Genomic DNA, 24,960 nt, shown 5'->3' on the forward strand with positions numbered 1-24,960 from the left:
AAGGTCCTTTAAAAAAATTGTGAATCACAATTGTCACAATGTCCTATACAAAGCAGGAATGTAAAAACACCTTTGCAAGTATTGTCTGCAGTTAGTAGATTGTATGGCACAGGATGGCTTTGCTTGTTTGTTTTATTGCTTCTCTTAGGGCTCTTTCACACTTGCGTTGTCCGGATCCGGCGTGTACTCTATTTGCCGGAATTACACGCCGGATCCGGAAAAACGCAAGTGTACTGAAAGCATTTGAAGACGGAGCCGTCTTCAAATTGCGTTCAGTGTTACTATGGCAGCCAGGACGCTATTAAAGTCCTGGTTGCCATAGTAGGAGCGGGGGAGCGGGATACTTACAGTCCGTGCGGCTCCCGGGGCTCTCCAGAATGACGTCAGAGCGCCCCATGCGCATGGATGACGTGATCCATGCGCTTGGGGCGCCCTGACGTCACTCTGAAGCGCCCCGGGAGCCACACGGACGGTAAGTATGCTGCTCCCCACTACACTTTACCATGGCTGCCAGGACTTTAGCGTCCCGGCAGCCATGGTAACCATTCAGAAAAAGCTAAATGTCGGGTCCGGCAATGCGCCGAAACGACGTTTAGCTTAAGGCCGGATCCGGATCAATGCCTTTCAATGGGCATTAATTCCGGATCCGGCCTTGCGGCAAGTCTTCAGGATTTTTGGCCGGAGCAAAAAGCGCAGCATGCTGCTGTATTTTCTCCGGCCAAAAAACGTTCCGTTCCGGAACTGAAGACATCCTGATGCATCCTGAACGGATTTCTCTCCATTCAGAATGCATTAGGATAAAACTGATCAGGATTCTTCCGGCATAGAGCCCCGACGACGGAACTCTATGCCGGAAGAAAAGAACGCAGGTGTGAAAGAGCCCTGAAAGTGTAGCTTTACTTTAGCAAAACTTTTGATATGTTATGGCGACATATCATATATTGTGATCGGTGTGAATTAGAAATGGACTGGCCACAGACCCTACAGGGAAATTTCCCGGTGGGCTGATGCCCCAGGGGGCCGCCCGAGTCAGTCTCATGGCTGCTGGACGGGTAATCTGATCCTCTCTGCATTAAATTTAGGAGCATCAAGTAGTTATCCATCTGGCCGTATGCCGCAGATTTCCTCCTGAATTTAACTGTATCGTCGTCCTCAGGACAACGCGGTATTTTGTCCTACGCTGTGGTATTTTATTCTGCTGGGCAGTATATTGTGCTGCACTGTGGTATATGCTTCTTCTGAGCCAGTATTTAGTGTTGTACTGTGTTATTTTGTTTAGCTGGGGCGGTATATTGTGCTGCACTGTGGCATTGTGTTCCGTTGGGGCAGTATTTTGTGCTGCACTGTGGTATTTGGCTCTGCTTGGGTGGTATATAGTGCTGCACTGTGGTATTGTGTTCTGTTGGGGCAGTATTTTGTGCTGCACTGTGGTGTTTGGTTCTTCCTGGGCGGTATGTACTGCAGCACTGCAGTATTTTCTTCTGCTGGGGCAGTATATTGTGCTGCACTGCGGTATTTTCTTCTGCTGGGGCAGTATATTGTGCTGCACTGTGGTATTTGGCTCTGCTTGGGCGGTATGTAGTGCTGCACTGTGCTATTGTGTTCCATTGGGGCAGTATTGTGTGCTGCACTGTGGTATTTGGTTCTTCCTGGGCGGTATGTAGTGCTGCACTGTGGTATTTTCTTCTGCTGGGGCAGTACATTGTGCTGCACTGTGGTATTTGGCTCGGCTTAGGCGGTATGTAGTGCTGCACTGTGGTATTGTGTTCCGTTGGGGCAGTATATTGTGCTGCACTGTGATATTTGGTTCTGCCTGGGCGGTATGTAGCACTGCACTGTGGTATTTTCTTCTGTTGGGGCAGTGTATTGTGCTGCACTGTGGTATTTGGCTCTGCTGGGGCCAGTATTTTGTGCTGCTTTGTTGTAATGTGTTCTGTTGGGGCAGTATTTTGGGCAGCACTTTGGTACTTGGTTCTGCCTGGGCGGTATGTAGTGCTGCACTGTGATATTTGGTTCTGCTTGGGCGGTATGTAGTGCTGCACTGTGGTATTGTGTTCTGTTGGGGCAGTATTTTGGGCAGCACTTTGGTACTTGGTTCTGCTTGGGTGGTATGTAGTGCTGCACTGTGGTATTGTGTTCTGTTGGGGCAGCACTTTGGTACTTGGTTCTGCTTGGGCGGTATGTAGTGCCGCACTGTGGTATTGCTGGTCCCACCTACTTCCGTTTTCCCTGCCTACTTGTTTCCCTGCCTAATTTGAGCACACCGACAACATGGGGGCTACTTTTCCTTTTTTCCAGGGCTACTTTAAGTACCCAGTCCGCCCCTGGTGGGGATCCGAGTGCTGAGACCCCCCATTAGCTTGTATTAAATCCTGTCCTTTTTTGCTTGAACCTCACTACATTCGTAAGCGGCATTTACGCTGTGAGTGATCATATCCATAAGGATAACAGCCACATTTTGCAGACTTGGCTTCCTTATTGTTTTGCCGCATGCATATGTCTCTGTTTTTACAGCCCGAGCCATTTGTAACGTGATTATTTTATGGCTTAGATTCGCCGCCTTTCTCTATTGATCCCCAAGGCAAATTTCATCAATTATAACATTTCTTCTCCCCATCCCTTCTGATTTCATCTTATCACGCTGGCAGCATAAATCCTGCTCTGTTAATATATTCACTTTTAGCCAGTGTGAATAATGGCCGTTCCTTTTATGACGGCAGTGAAGTAGCACGAATGATGTGTCCTGTAGGGATCATTCCCCTGAATGACACCAGTTCTAATAGATGCAGACACATTTCAGTTTTGGCATGACTTTTGGTTTGTTCTATTTTCTTGACATTATGATATCTGTGCGTAGACAATATTGTAACGTGACGGCTCCAGTTAGTCATTTTTCATATTACTGTTCATACCACTTATAAAAAAGGGGTTGCGCCGTGCTACGATATTGATGACCTATCCTCAGGATGTCGGGTGAGCAAAAAACAAGGTACAACATCTAGCCAACAAGCCACGGCTAGAATAACACTGGTTCCTACATATAGTCCAAAACATGCAAGAATAGGGTAAACGGGCACAATCGCCTAAAGTTAGTCTAAAATAATGAAATTCCATCATAAATACCATCTTGTAAGTGTGTACGCTACAGCAGAGTAGCTGCATGAAGAACCTCCATTGCTGAGGTAGGACATAGGAGATAATGAAATGTTAGTAAGGGCACCCAGAGGAGATAAAAGGTGTCAACTTAGCACAGCGAAGGATGTAAAAGCATAGCTGATCAGTGGGGGTGCCGGGAGTCTGACCCCTGTTGATCTGATATTGATGACCTATCCTGAGGATGGATCATCAATATCATTACATCGGACAACCCTCTACATAAAGTAAGACACAACAAGCACAATAACCATGAACTAAATGAGTGGCAGACTGGTCCAGAGGGAGGGAGGACTCTGCCTTCGAGGACTTACACTTTACAAAGGGAGAGGGAAGGAGACAGTAGGTGTGGGTAGGAACGGCATGGATGGTAGTCTAGTGACAGCGGGGTTATTGTAGTTTGTACGCTTTTCTGAAGATGTAGGTTTTCACATTACTTTTGAAGGTGGGAGAGAGTTTGACATGTTGGGTAGCAAGTTCCAGAGTATGGTGGAAGCACAGGAGAAATCTTAGAAAGTATTATCTGAGGTGCAGATAAGAGAAGAGTATATACCTTTACCCAAGACGATTTACCAGGCAATTATTGAGAATACAGCAAACATTCCCGACAATTGCCCGATTGTCGACAGCGGTGAAGCTGCGGTTAGGGCAGCAATCTTCTCCTCTGGTGATCAGTAATTGTTCATCCCCATACTGATTCATTGTTTCCAGGCAGCAGATGCCTGTTTACACAGCACGATCTGCTGCCTAGAAACAATGGGGAGGATTCCTCAAAACTGGTGTAAAGGAAAACTGGCTTAGTTGCCCCTAGCAACCAGTCGGATTCTACCTTTCATTTTCCAAAGTAGCTCTTAAAAATGAAAGGTGGACGCTATGGTCGACTAAGCCAGTTTTTCTTTTACACCAGTTTTGATGAATCTTCCCCAATGAGTGTTGGGTGCCGGCCAAAAGATACGATCACACGATGAATGAGCATTTCTGCACTTATCGGGTGATTACCAGCACCTTTACACAGGGCAATTACCGGGAACGAGTGCTGCTTGGAACATGTTTCGTGATAATTGCCCATTCGTCAGTCTAAGTAAAAGAATGAAGGTGTTGGCAGAGGGGAGAGACATAAGTGAAATGAGCAAAGATGTGAATTACTCAGGCAGTAGAGGCAGGACGGACTGGCCATAGACCCTGTAGGGAAATTTCTAGGTGGGCTAATTCTCATGGCCGACGGTCATGTAGATAATGATTTAATGCTCTCAGCAATAATGAATGTTGGGAGCATCAGGTACTTATGCACCTGGCTAACAGCTGCCCTCCTAAACTCAACTGTGTGACCATCCTCCGGTCGATGATACAGTTGAATACTGTGGCAAGGGTAGTATTTCTTTGCTGCACTGTAGTTTATGATTCTGTTGATGCAGTATATTGTGCTATTTGGCCACATGGCCCAAGAAAACCCCAATAAGATGCACATCCACTAAATATAAAAGTAATATACAAATTTTATTTGTCTACAAAAACACATAGACCTGGATAACAATTGTATACGATATAACACGTGCTGGTACAAAATAAGACCAGACATCAACACCGCTCCCACCAAAAGCCACAAATCTAGGCAAAATGTATGTAGTCCAAAATAAGTGTCCAATGGTAACCAGCAAAGATGCACTATAAAATCCACAATAAATGAATGATAATGTGGCATCAAAATGCCTGATACCTGAGTAAGGAGGAAGCCGGACTTTACCAGCGATGCGCGTGGCGCGTTTGTTCCTGGACCCAGGCCCACCTTGGTAGTTCTTGCACCTTTATCTTACTCAGGTATCAGGCATTTTGATGCCACATTATCATTCATTTATTGTGGATTTTATTGTGCATCTTTGATGGTTACCATTGGACATTGTTATTTTGGACTACACACATTTTGCCTATATTTGTGGCTTTTGGTGGGAGCGGTGTTAATATCTGGTTTTATTTTGTACCAGCACGTGTTATATTGTATACAACTGTTATCCATGTCTGTGTGATTTGTAGACGAATACAATTTGTATATTGCTTTTATATTTAGTGGATGTGCATCTTATTGGGGTTTTGTTGGGCCATGTGGTCTATTTTGGGTACTACTGTTGTGTTGAACAGCCATTGCACTCCATTTTTATTGCAGTGTGCCCCCTAATCTATTGTTTACATAGCACTGTGATATTTGGTTCTGCCGGGGTGGTACTATGGTATTGCAGGCCCTGCCTTCTTCTGTTGTCCCTGCCTACTTCTGTTGACCTATCTTCTGTCAATTTGGACCCACCTACAACATAGGGCACTTTTTTTTTTTTTTTTTTTTTTTTTTTTTTCCAGGACGATTTTAATTTCCCAATCTGCCCCTGAGCAGAGTTGAAGGCAGATTCTAGAGGTGCAAGAGTGTTAGATGGTAGGTTCAGTAGTCCAGGTATGAGATGATGAGGGCTTGTACTATCATTTTTGTTGACTTCTGCTTGAGGAAAGAATACAAGAAAAAGAAATCAAGTGTGGCTTATAATTGATCTCTGTACAGACATTACAGCGTATAATTAAGTCTTGTTCATATTTTCTTTGTAATAAATTGAATTGTTCTGTTCAGGGATAAGCAAATGACTAGAGGTTTTGAAAACCTGTTGGACTACTTTAGGATTAGAGGAATTCGATTACCAACAGAACACAATGTGGAGTTGACCGCTGCCAAGCAGCGACCCTCAGTAGAGCAGGAATTGCTGCAAGTGACATTGATTTTTTGTTTTAAACCATGGATGACGGCAGTCGTTTTTAGATATGCATGAAAAATGTGGATTCATAAAAAGTATTTTACTAAGTATTTTCATCAAGCAGTTATCTCTGTGATCATTCAGAAACACTAGCAGTATTTTCCACTGATGACTGGTTAGATCAGGCTCCAGTCACATCTCCATTGTGAACTCTGCCAGGCTGTTCCAGCAGAGAAACACCGTGTCTGGCATAGCTGAATCCCCATTGACAGAAATCCCGGCATTTGGCTGGAAAAAAGTTGTGCATGCAGGATTTTTTGTCTGGCCAAATGCTGTCATTTCTGCCGAAAAGCAGCCGGATCCCGGTTGGATCCCATTGTAGTCGATGAGGATCCAGCAGTGCACAGCATTATCCGGCTATGCCAGATACGGTGAACTCCGGCAGTCTGTTCCTCACAATGGAGATGTGAACGGAGCCTAACCTGACAATTTTAGTGATGGTTGAAAATTTCACATAGGGGGGATGTTACCCCCCCCCCCCTTCCCTTTCCCACACTCCAGAACTTTTTAGACTATAGTTAGGTCATAGTTAGGCATGTTAATGAGTTTGTTTTTTAAAAAAGTCACAAGCTCACTTCAGTAGGAGGGTGGAATAGGAAAAGTAGAGTAAAATATCTAAACGAAAGTGTTGATGCACCAAATTTAACAAACACCATGTGACATGATCTATTTGGGACAAAGGACTCCAACGCGGACTACTGCAAAACGAACTTCAAGTATTCCCATTGAGATACTCCCCATGGGCTCTCTGTCCTACAGGATTTGTGGAGCTTGTTTTATTGCTATGCTCCATCTCTGGCATGATTTTCTTTGTACTTTTATATAGAATTAATGATGGATACAATAAATAGGTAGTTTAAGGTTGTTTCTGCATGTTTGCACTGAGCATGAAAGCTGAGGAGGCTGTTAGGATTTTAGAGCCCTCATTTTGAACTTTATTGTTATATCCAGTTTTAGCATTTTCAGTAAAAAGTAATGTAAAAAAAAAAAAAAAAAAAGCAACAAAACAAAAAACTGCTGTCTAGCCGAGTTGTTAGGCGGTCGGATCTTCACAAAAGCCAACAAAAGTTAGGAGAACACTCAAGAAGGAGGAGGGGGATCCTATATTGAGCTGAAACAAGTCTCTGGCCAACACCAGCTGCTGTCTGTCTCGGCTTATTAGAAGCCCATTGGAACACACATAAAATCCTTTTATGCCTGCTTTTAACAAGCCTGGCTATTATTTTGCAAAATAAATCCAACAGAGACCAATTAGAAAAGCCTTTTGTGCTAAAGCCACAGTTTGTGTCATGTAGAAGGGTCAACACCGAAGACTTGTCACAGCGATAACCATGGCCAAAACCGGTTCTGCTTAGAGGCTGAGGAGGTGAACAGTAGCCCCCTGACTGCAGTGCGAGGACTTGTAATTGTGTATGGGGGACAGGTGTAGACAGAGTGTTTAACTCTTTCATGTAATTGCTTCAGGATCTATAAAGATGCCTTTTTTTTTTTTTTTTTTTTACAAGTAACGAAGGAGGTTAAACCTGTTCTTGGTGGCATCTATGGAGTCATTATCCTTTCATACCCGTGCCCGAGTTAATGCTTTGAACAGTACTATGGATTGTCACTTTATTGCTGTATTACAGTGTCACTGGTGTTCTTTTTCTTGTCATTTTATTGTGCTGAGATGTTATACTGTTGTTTAGTAATCTTGCTGTACAATTGTACTACATTTTAATATACTATTATATTTCTTAAGTACTTTGTGAGCTTCTAAGGCCATGTTCACATGGAATGTTTATTGCAGGTTTTTTATACCGTGAGTGCGAATGGAGTATCGGAAACCCCATTCACACGTGGAAAGCATGAACATACTGTGGATTTTAAGTCTATTCTTCCAGATTTTGCTCTGGGGAAATACATTGTAAAATCAGAGTATTAATACATATTTTATATGCAACAAGACCTTTCTCTATAATATTTCATTATATTAATGCTACACTTGGTTACCACTACATAAACAGTGGCGTCAGCTTAATATTTGAAATGTTGTCAAAAACTACCCATATAGATAGGGCAGTGCTTTTTAAAGGAAATCCTTTAAATCTGTGCCACCTCCTGGAATTTACAGAAGTAGAAATGAGCTGTTTTGCCTGATTTGTGGAATACAGCTGGAGCATCATTTTTTTTAAATCTTTTTTTATTATCCCTATTATTTGCTTAAACGTGTTTTCAGAGACTGTATAACTAATGACCTGTCCTCCGGATAGGTAATCCGTATCTGATCAGTGAAAGTCCAACACCCGGAACCCCGCCAATCAGCTGTTTAAGAACGCCAGTATTACCCCTATACAGTGACCATACATTGGTTGATATTCATATTACACAGGAACTCTGCAGGCCGTATAAGTGATATGAGTGCACTAAAATCCAATGACTTACAGTTAAAGCACATGTTCCTCGGTTGGAGTTGTTCATTTTTCTTGTCTTTTCCATCCAACCCGGACCCCCATGACGACTTGCAACAGATACATCTTTGACACCTCATCTTTCTTATCTTTTCCCAACCTGCATCCTCCCATCCTGCTGATACCCTCTAGAAAGTAACAGTGCCCCTGGTGTGCAAGCTAGAAAGTAATTTTGCTCCCCTTTTGTCACATAAATGGGAATTTTGTCCCCTCAGTGCCCATCTAAAAAGTAATAATGTCCACCTGAGTGCTGCCTAAAAAAACATATGCTGTCTCCCTGAGTGCCACTAAAAAAGTAATAATGCCCCATGATAATGCCCCCTTAATAAGAAATAATGCCCCATGATACCCCTTAAGTGCCACACAATAGGATAATTGCTACCTTTGTGTCCAATGAAGAAAATAAAACTTAAGCTGCATTTACATAAGCCAATAATCGTCCAGATTATCGTGAACGACCATTTATGCAAATGGTTCTTCCCAACAATCTGCCCATGTAAATGTACCACCGATCACTGGATGAACGAGCAAAACTTTTGTTCATTGGGCGATCCTGTTGTTCATGCAGGCACCACTGATCATAGTTTCTGGACAGCAGATCACGCGGTCTAAACAGCGATCTGCTGCTCAGAAACCATGAATCTGTATGAGGACAAGGGATTACAATAGCGATCCCTCTTTTTCGTACAGTGTAGGAGATCGCTGGATGTAAATGTAGCAGTCTCCTCCACTGAATGTCGGGAAGGAACGCTTTCTTCCTGAAGATCGGCTGTAGAATCGCCCCATCTAAATCTACTTTTATTCTCAACACCTTGATTGTATCTGGGGCAGAAGTACATTGGTGTCCATTACATTGATGACTAATTTCGCCTTATACTACATGACAGATTTTTGCATTACATGGTTAAGGGAATGGTGATAATATTCCTGTATATTCTCAGTATCAAGATTACAGAAGTACGGTAGGGCTCCTTAGAAGTTTATGGTTGAATTACAGCTCTGTACTACTGCGAGATTGCACATAGCAATAATACACTCTTGTGCATGAGGCCTTATACTTGTCCAAAAAATGTACTAAACAATGCTGTAATTTTAGGTAATAGAAGGTGAAAGTAAGCTCACTGGTATGTGTGCTGTAATGGTTTTTTCTCATCTCAACAGGATATGCCATAAATGTCTGATAGTCCAGGGTTCCACCTCTAGAGCACATCCCAATCTCTAGAACAGGCCCCCTAACCCTCTCCCTGATCCCGTCCCACCTGGATGTGGCACCATGGGAACTATGGAAACAGCTGAGGTGGCTGTGCTATACAGTTTTCATAACTCCCATTCACTTTTATAAGAGCTATAGCACAACCAACCACCTCTGGTCATTGCATCAAGACAGGAGGAGGTTTGAGGGGGACCTCCTGAGGAGGGAATAACCATTTAAAGCGATGTACAATCCATGCCTTCTAAAAGGGCTCTGCAAAAACACCCTGCCCACACAATGACATGGGTACCCTGTTAGGCTACTTTCACACTAGAGTTTTAGTTTTCCGGTATTGAGATCCGTCATAGGGCTCAATCCCGGAAAAAAACACTTCAGATTTGTCCCCATTCGTTGTCAATGGGGACTAAACTAAACAGAACGGAGTGCTCCAAAATGCATTCCGTTCCGTTTAGTTGCGTTCCCAGACCGGAAAGAAAACCGCAACATGTTGTATTTTGCTTTCCGTCCTGGGATGCGGAGCAAGACGGATCCGGCATGACCCCCAATGCAAGTCAGTGGGGACGGATACGTTTTCTCCACCACAATCTGCCATAATTGAAAACGGATCCGTCCTCCATTGACTTTCAATGGAGTTCATGACGGATCCGTCTTGGCAATGTTAAAGATACTACAACCAGATCCATTCACAACGGATGCAGACGGTTGTATTATCAGTAACGGAAGCGTTTTTGCTGAACACTGCCGGATCCAGCAAAAACACTAGTGTGAAAGTAGCCTTAGTTTAGTGACTTTGAAAATGAATTCTGTTCCCCTTCAGACTTTGCCATGCCTCCAAGACTTCACAAAAACGTGTCTGTTCATTGCATTGCCTCTTACTACATAATTCATTGCCCTAGTTCCACAGAAGAGATCTCTCTCAAATGAGAATTTCTTTAACTTTTGCTTTTTCTTATATGGATTTTCATTTTTACCCCCTGATTTTCATAGTCCCTGAGGACACAATATTTTTTTCAGAAGTTTTTTTTTAATGAATGTTTTAACTTGCTGTTGAATAATCCAGACAATCTGTTTGCTGATGTTTTTCGTATCTTCACTCAAGGTACAACTCGGTCACCAAGAGATGGAGAGGTCCCTGGCGTCGATTATAATTTTATCACTGTGGATCAATTTAAAGCCTTAGAAGATAGCGGGGTGCTGCTGGAGAGTGGAACATATGATGGTAAGTACTTTATATGCAAGTGGAGATTCATTTGTACCCTACAATTGTATGTTCACTGCAGTGCAACCCACTCTGGACATGTTCAAGAATGTTTGTTTTTGGTTTTCCAGCCAAGATTAGGGTAATTTGAACTGTTGCCATGCTCTGGACTATGTATGACATGTTTTACCCAGTTCCCAGTAACAGGGAGTTTGGAGTAGACCTCAAGTGTTTTAGTGCCCTAAAATAGTGTGTCATGCTTCAGAAGCACCCCAGCTGGACAGAAGCAATTGGCGAGTGGAGCAAGCCTCCACGCATTGGTCTTGACAAGTAGGCAGAGAGTAGTCTCCTCGTAGGAGTAGAGCGAGCATAGTGTACCAAGATGGTGCCTTTTTAGAATTGCTGATCCAGAGCCAGGGGATACTACAGACATGAAGGCACCATGCAGGATAGGATGAGAGGTACTGTCAGAAAGAGAGCCATCACTAGCCTTGTTGCCAGTGGTCCCATCTGTCAGTTGGGCCATGCACCTGTATATAATAGTTATGTAACAGTTAAAGGGGTTATTCACAGTATAAAACATGCCTCCCAATGCCCAGGCCCCGCTCCCCAGCACCCTTTTAGAACTGTGCCTCTCATTGGAGAATACTAGGTATATCCTGCTGGAGCTGTGGTGCCATAATGCCAGTGTGTCCTCCTGCCATAACATCAGTAAAGGTGAACAATTTTTTTTCTGCATCCAAATTATTTGCAACTCAGCATAACCTGTCCCACACTCTGCTCTCTTCATATCTTTTCTAAATTAGGCAGCCTAGAAAAACCCTCAGCGGCCCGGGAACATGAAGTACACAGGAATTATTTATTGCCCTGTATTATGTATTCTCTCTCTCATATTTATGGTATTTTGCATTGGCACATAAAATCTGTCTAGTCCCAGGGTCCGCAACTTCAGGAACTTCAGCAGTTGTAAAACTACACACTCCCTTGACTGTTCTCGGAACTCCCATAGAAGTGAAGGGAACATGATGGGAGTTGCAGTTTCACATCAGCTGGAGTGCTGGAAGTTGCTGGCCCCTGATCTAGCCTATGTGATTACACGCATTCTGCCAGCAGTTATCTCCCACTATTCCCACATAAACAGGCGTGAGTTAGGCTACTTTCACACTCGCGTTTGGTGCGGATTAGTCATGGATCTGCATAGATGGATCCGTTCAGATAATACAAACATCTGCATCCGTTCAGAACGGATCCGTTTGTTATCTGTAACATAGCCAAGATGGATCCGTCTTGAAAACCATTGAAAGTCAATGGAGGACGGTTCCATTCTCTATTCTGCTAGATTGTGTCATAGAAAACGGATCCGTCCCCATTGACTTACATTGTGTGTCGGAACGGATCCATTTGGCTCAGTTTCGTTTCCAAAGCCGAATGGAGACTGATCAGAGGCAAACTGAGGCATTCTGAGCGGATCCTTTTCCATTCAGAATGCATTAGGGTAAAACTGATCCGTTTTGGACCACTTGTGAGAGCCCTGAATGGATCTCACAAATGGAAAGCCAAACCGCCAGTGTGAAAGTACCCTTAGACAGCTCTGGCAATGTTTAACTTCTAAAGAAAAAAAATCTGCCATCTTGCAGTACATCTCCCGACCACTACACGGTATATGGAGCTGTGCTAGTTCCAGTATGCCGTGGCTTCTTCTGTCAGCTGACTGGTAAAGATGCTGGGATTGGACCCCCACTGTTCTGATATTGATGGCCTCTCCTAAGAATTGATCATCAATATCTGAGCCCTGTAAAGCTCCTTCAAGAGATGTGTGTTTTATATGTAATAGCCCTTTAATTACTAGCTGTCTGTAAAATTTCATAACTAATGGAAATTATGGGCATGTGGACCAAAGGGGATAAATAATAGCTTGTAGAGAACAAGGAACAATGGATGGGATTAGAGACCCTGTGACCCATCTGCATCTCAAGCTGTAGCTCAAAGGTGATTGAAAAGGATTTAGAAGTAGCTGAGATGGTGTTAGGAGGTCAGAAATTTAATTATAACTCGCATCCACTTTACCCATGAAGTAATCAGCCGTGACCTGTTGAGAGGGAACAAGATAAAAAGGGCGCTCATTGTAGATCTGGCCTGGGGAATGAATTGGGCAGGAGAGGCAATAGGAATTGGATTTGCTACTGTTAAGAGTGTAGTGTTTTTGTGGCTTTGTAATCGACAAAGGAGACTCCCAACACAAGGGAGGGAAATGAAACGAGACAACCAGGTTTGTTCTAGTAATGTTTAAAGCTATTTGTACGGGTAAACCAAAATCTTGTGTGGGCGTTTAGATAAGGTCACAGGTTCGAGGGATTTGCTCTGCAAACCGCAGCACTATGAAGAGATTTGTCGAGATCCACACCTGCTGAAGACATTGGATGCACTTATTTTCTCCAATATTGCGCTGAACAGAAGAAAACAAACGGCGTAATTATTGTTGAATTCCCATGATATTACTATGGCCTAGTTCAGATGTGCAGGGTTGATATAGTAATTTTCCATATACATAAAAGAATAATATTCAAGTTGTTATCTCGCAGTATATCATGGCATGGTATACATTTTGATTAGTTCTTCATACCCGTCCTTCATGTAACCCTTAAAGGAGATGTTTATTTATTTTCAGTTTCATTATTTAGATTTAAAGGGGCTGTGCACGTTTGGGAAAGCATGATCGCTTTCTTGCAAAAACAGGTTGTGGGGCATTCAGGCTCAATCCTGTTCATTTCAATAAAGCTGAACTGCAATACCAGACACGACCAATGGACAGATAAGGCGCTGTTTCTGGAAAATAGCATTTAGGGCTCATGCACATGAACGTATTTTCTTTCCATGCCCATTCCGATTTTTATTTTTATTTTTTGCGGACCGTATGTGGAAGCATTCTTTTCAATGGGTCTGCAAAAACGAAAAAGGAAGCTGCTCCATGTGCATTCCGTTTCCATATGTCCGCATGTCTGTTCGTCAAAAAAATAGGACACCTATTATTGTCTGCATAACAGACAAGGATAGGACTGTTCTATTAGGGGCCAACTGTTCCATTCTGCAGAATACACAAGAACGTCATCCGTATTTTTTTGCGGATCCGTGTTTTGCGGACCGCAGAATACATAGTCATGTGCATGAGCCCTTAGACTTTTTAAATCCTAATCAACTCCTTAAAGGGTAACTGTCATATTTTTTTTAATTTGCTAGTTTATTAGAGCTAGGCATGCATTCCTGAGTTAGTCTGTCAATGATTGTCAAAAGATCTGTAATTACCTTATAATAACAGCTTTCATTAATGTCCTCTGTCCCTTTCCACTGCTCCCTTAAAAGACCGTTGCTAGGGCTTGTCTGTCTTCCTTTTAGTATAAACAGAAGACAGAGGGGCGGTCCTTCACACTGCATGCCTGCATTAGGCTTTAGTGTGAGGAGGCGTGTCTCTCAGTAATCCAATCTGATTGGCTGGAAGGGAGCTGCTGGCTACTGCAAGTGTGTATGGGAAGTGAGAGAACGCATTTTTGGCCTCGGAGAACTGGCAGAGGAGCCATCTTGAGAAGGTCCTCATATTGTAAATGTTTAAACAGCCGTAACTAAGGGAAAAACTCATGGAAAACAGTGGTATGTGAAGAAACTAAAGATTGCTTTATGAATCCAGAGGTAAAACAAACCAGGCTGGTGTAGTGAGCTGCATTTATATTTATATGACCGCGACGCGTGGTTGATTAAGTGTGGTTGCGTAAGTGTGTGACTTAAGATTAAGTGACTTTAGATTCAGGGACTTCAGTGGGGGACTGCAATTAGCCAGTTTCTTAGTATTACATTATTTTGTATTTTTCGCTTTTATGGTGTAATCCCCATTTAGTATGTGTTGCACAATTGACAACGCAGTCCAGTGCACATCTTGCATAATGTATGCAGTCCTGGGTGTATATCTTTGTTCAAGATGTGAGCAAATTACCTGTTTGGAATCGCAAATCAGGTCTCTAAATGGGCAAGTTGAAACACTGAGAGGCATTGACAATTTGCAAAAGAGTTTGCTTCTCACCGAGCAAGCACTCTTTTGGGTAGATGAGGGGGAGGGTGACAGAGAGGAGGCTGAGGAAAGTGAGGTAGCTAGCTGGGTAACAGTTAGAAAGCGGGGTAGAGGGAAGAGTGCCAGGGAGGCTAGCCCTGATCTGACACACCCCAACAAGTTTGCACTTTTGGCAGAGGAGGGGGATGTCAGTCCAGGGACGGCACTGCTGCAGTCGGACACTTTCTCTGCCAGTCAGGGGAATGTCAGCTCCGGTAAGCAGGGGACCAGGAGAGCAGGGCAGGCCAGACAGGTGCTGGTAGTGGGAGACTCCATTATTAGGGGAACAGATAGGGCAATCTGTCACAAAGACCGTGATCGCCGAACAGTGTGCGGTCTTCCTGGCGCTAGAGTTCGACACATCGCGGATCGGGTTGACAGATTACTGGTAGAGCTGGAGAAGATCCAGCGGTCATGGTCCATATCGGAACCAATGACAAAGTTAGGGGTAGGTGGAGAGTCCTTAAAAATGATTTCAGGGATTTAGGTCAAAAGCTTAGGGCAAGGACCTCCAAGGTAGTATTTTCCGAAATACTACCTGTACCACGGGCCACACAAGAAAGGCAGCGGGAGATTAGGGAGATTAACAAGTGGCTCAAGAACTGGTGTAGGAAGGAGGGGTTTGGGTTCCTGAAAAACTGGGCCGACTTCTCTGTCGGCTACAGGCTCTATCGTAGGGACGGGCTGCACCTCAATGGGGAAGGGGCAGCTGTGTTGGGGAAGAAGATGGCTAGAAGGTTGGAGGAGGGTTTAAACTAGGGATTGGGGGAGGGAGGGTAATTACACTATAGAAGGGGAAGAAAATGCAGATAGAGACCGGGGGCAAGGTAGTGGGACTGGGGGAGGAATGGAAGGAGGGACTAGAACAGTTCAGAAGGAAAGGTGTAGGGTATAAAATATCCATAAACCTCTCAAATGTATGTATACTAATGCCAGAAGCCTGACAAATAAAACTGGGGAACTGGAATTAGTGATGTGTGTGGAGGACTATGACATAGTGGGAATAATTGAGACATGGCTGGATGATAGCTATGACTGGGCAGTTAATGTACAGGGTTACAGTCTGTTTAGAAAGGATCGTCAAAACCGGAGAGGGGGAGCGGTCTGCCTTTATGTAAAGTCCTGTCTAAAGCCCACATTCCGTGAAGATATAAGTGAGGGACATGAACATGTGGAGTCACTGTGGGTAGAGATACATGGAGCTAAAAACAATAATAAACTACTAATAGGAGTTTACTATAAACCACCTAATATACCAGAGTCCACAGAAAATCTACTACTAAATGAGATAGACAAGGCGGCAAATCATAATGAGGTGGTTATTATTGGGGACTTCAACTACCCAGATATAGACTGGGAAACTGAAACTTGTACATCTCATAAAGGAAAGGTTCTTGGCAATAACCAAAGACAATTACCTCTCCCAACTGGTTCAGGACCCGACTAGAGTGACGTCATACTGGACTTAGTATTAACCAATAGGCCTGACAGAACAACAGACGTGCAGGTTGTGGGACACCTGGGAAATAGTGACCATAAAGTAATAACCTTCCAATTATCATTCAAAAAAGCGTTTCTACATGGAGGAAAAAAAATACCAAACTTCAAAAAAGCTCAATTTAGCCAACTAAGAGAGGCCATAGGCCAAACTAACTGGGACAAAGTCCTCAAAAATATAAATACAGCCACAAAATGGGATATCTTTAAAAGCATCCTAAAATCTCATTGTGAGAGGTACATACCATATGGGAATAAAAGGTTAAGGAACAAAAAGAAACCAATGTGGATAAACAGAACTGTAAAGAAAGCAATAAATGACAAAAAGAAAGCATAAAGCAAAACACTAAAACAGGAGGGTAGCACAGAAGCACTGAAAAACTATAAGGAAAAAAACAGAACATGTAAAAAAACAAATAAAAGCGGCCAAACTAGAGACCGAGAGATTAATTGCCAAAGAGAGTAAAACTAACCCTAAAATGTTCTTCAATTATATAAATGTTAAAAAGTATAAATCTGAAGGTGTCGGCCCTTTAAAGAGTAATGAGGGGGGAGTCGCAGAGAGCGACGAGGAGAAAGCAAAGCTGTTAAATATTCTTTTCTCCAATGTATTTACTGAGGAAAATAAACTGTCAGATGAAATGCTGAATGTAAAAATAAATTCCCCATTAAAAGTGTCCTGTCTGACCCAGGAAGAAGTACAACAGCGACTTAAAAAGATTAAAATAGACAAATCGCCAGGACCGGATGGCATACACCCCCGTATCCTAAGGGAATTAAGTAATGTCATAGCCAGACCCTTATTTCTGATATTTGCGGACTCTATACTGACAGGGAATGTCCCACAGGATTGGCGCATGGCAAATGTGGTGCCAATATTCAAAAAGGGTCCAAAAACAGACCCTGGAAACTATAGGCCGGTAAGTTTAACATCTGTTGTGGGTAAACTGTTTGAAGCTTTTCTGAGAGATGCTATGTTATGAAAGATGCTATGTTAGAGCATCTCAACGGAAATAAGCAAATAACGCCATATCAGCATGGCTTCATGAGGGATCGGTCATGCCAAACTAATTTAATCAGTTTCTATGAGGAGGTAAGTTCTAGATTTGACAGCGGCGAATCAATGGATGTCGTATGTCTGGACTTCTCCAAAGCATTTGACACTGTACCACATAAAAGGTTAGTATATAAAATGAGAATGCTTGGACTGGGAGAAAACGTCTGTATGTGGGTAAGTAACTGGCTGAGGGATATAAAACAGAGGGTGGTTTTAAGTGGTATACACTCAGATTGGGTCACTGTCAATAGTGGAGTACCTCAGGGGTCAGTATTGGGCCCTAGTCTCTTCAATATATTTATTAATGATTTTGTAGAAGGCTTGCATAGTAAAATATAAATTTTTGCAGATGACATTAAACTGTGTAAAGTAATTTACACTGAGGAGGACAGTATACTACTACAGAGGGATCTGGATAGACTGGAGGCTTGGGCAGATAAGTGGCAGATGAGGTTTAACACTGACAAATGTAAAGTTATGCACATGGGAAGGAATAATGCAAGTCACCCGTACATACTAAATGGTAAAACACTCGGTAACACTGACATGGAAAAGGATCTAGGAATTTTAATAAACAGCGAACTAAGCTGCTGCCAAGGCCGATAAGATAATAGGTTGCATCAAAAGGGGCATAGATGCCCGTGATGAGAACATAGTCCTACCACTTTACAAATCATTAGTCAGACCACACATGGAGTACTGTGTACAGTTCTGGGCTCCTGTGAACAAGGCAGACATAGCAGAGCTGGAGAGGGTCCAGAGGAGGGCAACTAAAGTAATAACTGGAATGGGGCAACTACAGTACCCTGAAAGAATATCAAAATTAGGGTTATTCACTTTAGAAAAAAGACGACTGAGGGGAGATCTAATTACTATGTATAAATATATCAGGGGTCAGTATAGAGATCTATCCCATCATCTATTTATCCCCAAGACTGTAACTGTGATGAGGGGACATCCTCTGCGTCTGGAGGAAAGAAGGTTTGTACACAAACATAGAAGAGGATTCTTTACGGTAAGAGCAGTGCGACTATGGAACTCTCTGCCTGAGGAGGTGGTGATGGTGAGTACAATAAAGGAATTCAAGAGGGGCCTGGATGTATTTCTGGAGTGTAATAATATTACAGGCTATAGCTACTAGAGAGGGGTCGTTGATCCAGGGAGTTATTCTGATTGCCTAATTGGAGTCGGGAAGGAATTTTTTATTCCCCTAAAGTGGGGAAAATTGGCTTCTACCTCACAGTTTTTTTTTTTTGCCTTTCTCTGGATCAACTTGCAGGATGACAGGCCGAACTGGATGGACAAATGTCTTTTTTGGCCTTATGTACTATGTTACTATAATGCTGCTGCAGCAGTAACATATGCTAAATTATTATTATTATTTTTATTTTTTGATGAAAACATGACAGTTACCCTTTAAGTGTATTTAATAGAGCAATGTGTTTGGTCTTGTTTTAATTTTGTACTATTTAAAAGTTTCCCTGGTGCCCTATGTGGCTCTTCCAACCTATACTACCCGATTTAGAGTGTACGCTTTATGGCTGCTGCGATGAATAGGAATTAAAGAAACACTCCAGCAAAATGTTTGCCTATATAGTGCAACACAGGGTATTATTAAAGATTAATGCAGAGAGACCTTGTATGCTTTGATATATCTGTTTTAGTTGGTGTCATTTGAGTTTTCTGCCATCTTAATTCCTTCTTCTCAGCAGATATATGATTCTTCTAAGGATACTTTCACACTACCGTTCAGAGCGGGTCCGTCTGATGTCTGCACAGACGGATCCGCTCCTATAATGCAGACGTTTGGATCCGTTCAGAACGGATCCGTCTGCATTATAGTTTAAAAAAAATTCTAAGTGTGAAAGTAGCCTGAACGGATCCGTCCAGACTTTACATTGAAAGTCAATGGGGGCGGATCCGTTTGAAGATTGAGCCATATAGTGTCATCTTCAAACGGATCCGTCCCCATTGACTTACATTGTAAGTCTGGACGGATCCGCTTGCCTCCGCACGGCCAGGCGGACACCCGAACACTGCAAGCAGCGTTCAGGTGTCCGCTTGCTGAGCGGAGGCTGAACGCTGCCAGACTGATGCATTCTGAGCGGATCCGCGTTCACTCAGAATGCATTAGGGCAGTACGGATGTGTTCGGGGCCGCTTGTGAGCCCCTTCAAACGGAGCTCACAAGCGGACAGCCTCCATTTTTCATGATGCCTCTGGCTTTGCAGAGACACAGGGGCAGAGCCTTGTCACACTAAGCATAGTAAATTATAGAGACCTAGAACTTCTATCCTCTAACTCGCATGTCAGAATCTCAGTGTATCCTATGTGATGCAGCTTCAGCCTATCTCCCCTGCCTCCTGCTTGTGATAGGTTTCTTACTGTCATCTCTTACAAGAAGGATGAGAGCAGTGTGAAGTTGCATTAGGCTGAGTTCACGTTTCAGTTATGTGATCAGTTATTTCAATCAGTTATTGTGAGCCAAAACCAGGTGCGGGTCAAAAACACAGAACAGGTGCAAATCAAATTATTACACCTGATTTCTGAGTAGACTTCACTACTGGTTTTGGCTCACAGTAACTGATCAAAATAACTGGCCAAATAACTGAAGTGTGAACGCAGCCTTACATAGGAGTACAGTAGAGATTTTACACAGAGATTGTATAGACAGTTAAGCTGGCTATATCCAAGTGATCAAAGTTATCTGACACAAGCTATTGTTCAAGATGGCTGACAGTAGACGTCTGTCTGTAATAGGCCAGGTGTACTCAAAGACCAGGCACTCTCTGGTTGGCCAGTTTAGGCCTCTTTCACACTTGCGTTGTCCGGATCCGTCGTGTACTCCATTTGCCGGAGGTGCCCGCCGGATCCGTAACACCGCAAGTGAACTGAAAGCATTTGAAGACGGATCCGTCTTCAAAATGCGTTGAGTGTTACTATGGCAGCCAGGACGCTATTAAAGTCCTGGTTGCCGTAGTAGTAGTGGGGAGCGGGGAAGCAGTATACTTACCGTCTGTGCGGCTCCCGGGGCACTCCAGAATGACGTCAGAGCGCCCCATGCGCATGGATGACGTGATCCATGCGATCACGTCATCCATGCGCGTGGGGCGCCCTGACGTCACTCTGAAGCGCCCCGGGAGCCGCACGGACTGTAAGTATACTGCTCCCCACTACACTTTACCATGGCAAACAGGACTTTAGCGTCCTGGCAGCCATGGTAACCATTCAGAAAAAGCTAAACGTCGAATCCGGTAACGCGCCGAAACAACGTTTAGCTTAAGGCCGGATCCGGATTAATGCCTTTCAATGGGCATTAATTCCGGATCCGGCCTTGCGGCAAGTGTTCAGGATTTTTGGCAGGAGCAAAAAGTGCAGCATGCTGCGGTATTTTCTCCGGCCAAAAAACTTTCCGGTCCGGAACTGAAGACATCCTGATGCATCCTGAACGGATTTCTCTCCATTCAGAATGCATGGGGATAACCCTGATCAGGATTCTTCCAGCATAGAGCCCCGACGACGGAACTCTATGCCGGAACAAAACAACGCAAGTGTGAAAGAGCCCTTAGCCTAGCATGTTGTTGGTGGGGTGGTAATCAACATCACACAGCTAAAAGGGGCCACCAGAAGAACAGTAGAGTTGTCACCACACCACCACTGACATTATCCCAAGGTAAAAAATCTGAGACCCTATACTAGAACATGTTTCACCATGCAGTTACATTCTCCATGAATAATAATTGAATATGCTTCAGGAATTATGTCTTAACATGTGTTGGGGTCTTGGCAGATATTTCTAAATTTAAAGAGAACCCGTCACCAGGATTTTGTGTATAGAGCTGAGGACATGGGTTGCTCTATACACAAAGAGAGAGGCCGGTGCTTTTTCCTATGGTGTGCAAGCATAACCACTGCTGATGGATTGAAGGATGGTCGTAACCCCTGGATATGTGCATGTGTATAATGTGATGAAAAAATAAACCCAGCCAGCAAGGAAGGCAATATCGACATCACAATATATAAGAAAGCGCCTTGTATTAACTTTCTCTATATGATAAATGCCATTTGATGAAGTGAGAACAACCCCTTTAAGGGCCCCGAAAAGGTAATGATGAAAACTGCTGCCTGCCAAAATACACAATCTAAAGGGGTTCAATATGATAAATCACTAAAGAGAGCAATGTAGTGTACAGGCTCAGTGAGCACTCCAAAATCTAAGAAACAATATAACCCCAAATGGGGAAAGACAATTACTTAAAGGGAACCTGTCACTGGGATTTTGTGTATAGAGCTGAGGACATGGGTTGCTAGATGGCCGCTAGCACATCCGCAATACCCAGTCCCTATAGCTCTGTGTGCTTTTATTGTGTAAAAAAAACCTGATTTGATACATATGCAAATTAACCTGAGATGAGTCCTGTATGTGAGATGAGTCAGGGACAGGACTCATCTCAGGTTAATTTGCATATGTATAAAATCGTTTTTTTCCCTTTCATCCTCCATGACGGCATACCGAGAGAGATGACCCGCCTCCAACCAGGTACGGACAGGAAGTATAAATTTGACTCTCCTCCGGCTCCTCCTCAGTGTCTTCCTGTCCCTCCAGGTAGAAGATAGGGTTTTCCCTTATGGTCGCGGACCATGAAGAATGAAGAGGATTTCCATGTGAGGAGGCAGCAGAGTCCGAACCCTAGTTGGGTAAAAACGGGCGCTGAAGATCTGTCTCTTACCTGCTGCTAGGCGCGGGCAGACAGGTCCACGTGGGGCCGGACACTCATGGAGTTCCTCTGGTCAGTCACTAAGCTCCACACTGCGATCCGGCATGGCCGACGCTCACAGTGTCGTCACCGGAAGTGGACGCGCTCCATGCGTTCCACGGCTTACTTCCGGTATGGGGCCTGAGAGCATTTCCGGCGGTGGATCGCATGCCGGCGACGGCGGGAGATTCAAAATCGCGCAGGATTATGATGGAGGTCGTCCTCTGATCTGAGGTCTTAAGGTTAAGCTATTTAAGGGGGAAAAGTAAGCGTGGCTGTTACCCTAACATGCTGGATCCAAGTGGAGTTATGGAGACCACTCAGGGATCTGTACCTGTGAGGCTACTTTCACACTAGCGTTCAGAGCGGGTCCGTCTGGTGTCTGCACAGACGGATCCGCTCCTATAATGCAGACGTTTGGATCCGTTCAGAACGGATCCGTCTGCATTATAGTTTAGAAAAAATTCTAAGTCTGAAAGTTGTTCAGACGGATCCGTCCAGACTTTACATTGAAAGTCAATGGGGGACGGATCCGTTTGAAAATTGAGCCATATTGTGTCAACTTCAAACGGATCCGCCCCCATTGATTTACATTGTAAGTCTGGACGGATCCGTTTGCCTCCGCACGGCCAGGCGGACACCCGAACGCTGCAAGCAGCGTTTGGGTGTCCGATTGCTGAGCGGAGGCTGAACGCTGCCAGACTGATGCATTCTGAGCGGATCCGCATCCACTCGGAATGCATTGGGGCAGTACGGATGCGTTCAGGGCCGCTTGTGAGAGCCTTCAAACGGAGCTCACAAGCGGAACCCCGAATGCAAGTGTGAAAGTAGCCTGAGTAATGTTACCAGGACAAGGGTTAAACAGTATATTCTGTTATTAACCCTTATGTGTTTCCCTTTCTTTCTGTATGTGTGCAGAGTGAGAAAGAGGTTGCTCAGAAAGCTAAAACTAGTCAGAGGGCAAAAAAGTGCAGTATTTGTTCTGTTAAACTTTCAGATTCCTCTACTAGGAAAGTTTGTAAAAAATGTACTGACAATATTTCTAAGGAATTAATTAAAGCTGTTAGGGCCACTATGGATCTTTCTGAGGAAAAGGTCTGTAGATCAGTCCATGATGAAATGTTTAGTGGGTTTGAACAGAGGTCTAACCGAGGTTTTCCGGTACATAAAAATATGCACGATCTAGTTAAAAGGGAATGGAGGTCCCCGGATAGGAAATTGTTCATTCCTAAGACAATAAGACGACGGCTCCCTTTTTCTAGTGAAGATGAGGCCCTTTTAACGACTTGTCCTAAGATAGGGAAACGTCTATCTAAATTAGTGAAAGGTCCAAATGCCTTACCGTTTGAGGATATGGGATCATTAAGGGATCCCATGGATAAAAAGACGGATCAAACTCTCAAAAAGACATGGGAAGCTTGTGCGGCCCTGTTTAAACCAAACCTAGCTGCAACATCAGTATCCAGATCACTAAAGAAATCGCTCACGCAATTAGAATCCTTACTGAAAAGCGGTAATACATATGATAGTCTAAAAGATTCCTTTCCGCTCTTAATTAAAGCTGTGGATTTTATATCTGATTCCACTGCGGAATCAGTCAGGATAGCTGCAAAGGCAACTGGGTTAGCGGTCGTAGCAAGAAGATCCCTCTGGTTAAAGTCCTGGTCGGGAGAGGTCAGTTCAAAACTGAAGTTATCTACCTTACCTTTTCATGGTAATTTATTATTTGGAGAGGATTTAGAATCCATCCTAGAAAAGGCTTCCGACTCAAAAAAAACCTTTCCCAGGGACTCCGGGAAAAGGAAATTTCCCTTTCGGAGAGTTAAAGGAAATCCCTTTCAAACGAAGAAAACGAATAGAGATTCGGGCTGGTCAAGGGGAAGAAACCAGAAGAGTAGAGGGTACTTGTTCTCTACAAAGAATACGGAACCGTCAAAGCAATGACGCCAGATCTCAGGTAGGAGGGAGATTAAGTTTTTTTTCTGGACTATTGGGAAATGATTACAACAAACCCTTGGGTCTTAAATATAATATCAGAAGGCTACAAAATTGTGTTCCGTCTTCCTCCTCCCTCAAATATTTTCAGGGTAACTCCAGTTCAAAAAACAACCGTTCTTCAAACAAATCTGGAAGAAGGGATTCAGAAGCTACTAGCTCAAAAAGCCATCATTCCGGTTCCCCATTTTCTAGTAAAAAAGCCAGACTGGAAATTTCGGTTAATAATAAACCTAAAGAACTTGAACAAGTTCATAGAATACAACAAATTCAAAATGGAAACAATAAGATCAACTGTGAATCTGCTAAAAAAGGGAGACTTCTTGGCCTCCATAGACTTAAGAGACGCATACTACCATATTCCGGTATGCAATCAGTCTCAAAAATTCCTGCGGATAGCGGTCTATTTGGGGAAAGATCTTCTCCATTTTCAATTCCAGGTATTACCCTTTGGAATAACCTCAGCCCCCAGGGTCTTCACAAAGGTGATGCTGGAGCTGGTGGCACACTTGAGAAGGAGAAAAATCCTGATTGTCCCTTATCTAGACGATCTACTGATAGTAGGCGAGACAGTCCCTAGAGAACAATCTCTTAGCGACCTGCTAGACGCTGTATCTAGCGGGATGGCTAATAAATTGGGAAAAATCAAAGCAAGTCCCGTCCCAGGAAATAATTTTCTTGGGCCTCTCCCTAGACACCACTCGTCAGAGGACGTCTCTTACAGAGCAAAAAGTGTCTGGAGTGGTAGAAAAA

At 43.6% G+C, this 24,960-nt stretch overlaps 1 protein-coding gene across 6 annotated transcripts in view; it reads left to right on the top strand.

The window, feature by feature from the left end:
• MAGI3 (membrane associated guanylate kinase, WW and PDZ domain containing 3) overlaps positions 1-24,960 on the top strand; it is a 345,070-nt gene that overhangs the window by 192,066 nt on the left and 128,044 nt on the right. For all 6 annotated transcript variants that reach the window (XM_040423894.1, XM_040423896.1, XM_040423898.1 and 3 more), the window contains one exon: positions 10,705-10,824. In XM_040423894.1, coding sequence (XP_040279828.1) covers positions 10,705-10,824 — 120 coding nt within the window. The remainder of the gene's footprint in view (positions 1-10,704; positions 10,825-24,960) is intronic.

The sequence above is a fragment of the Bufo bufo genome, chromosome 3 (assembly GCF_905171765.1).
Source record: "Bufo bufo chromosome 3, aBufBuf1.1, whole genome shotgun sequence".
NCBI lineage: Eukaryota > Metazoa > Chordata > Amphibia > Anura > Bufonidae > Bufo > Bufo bufo.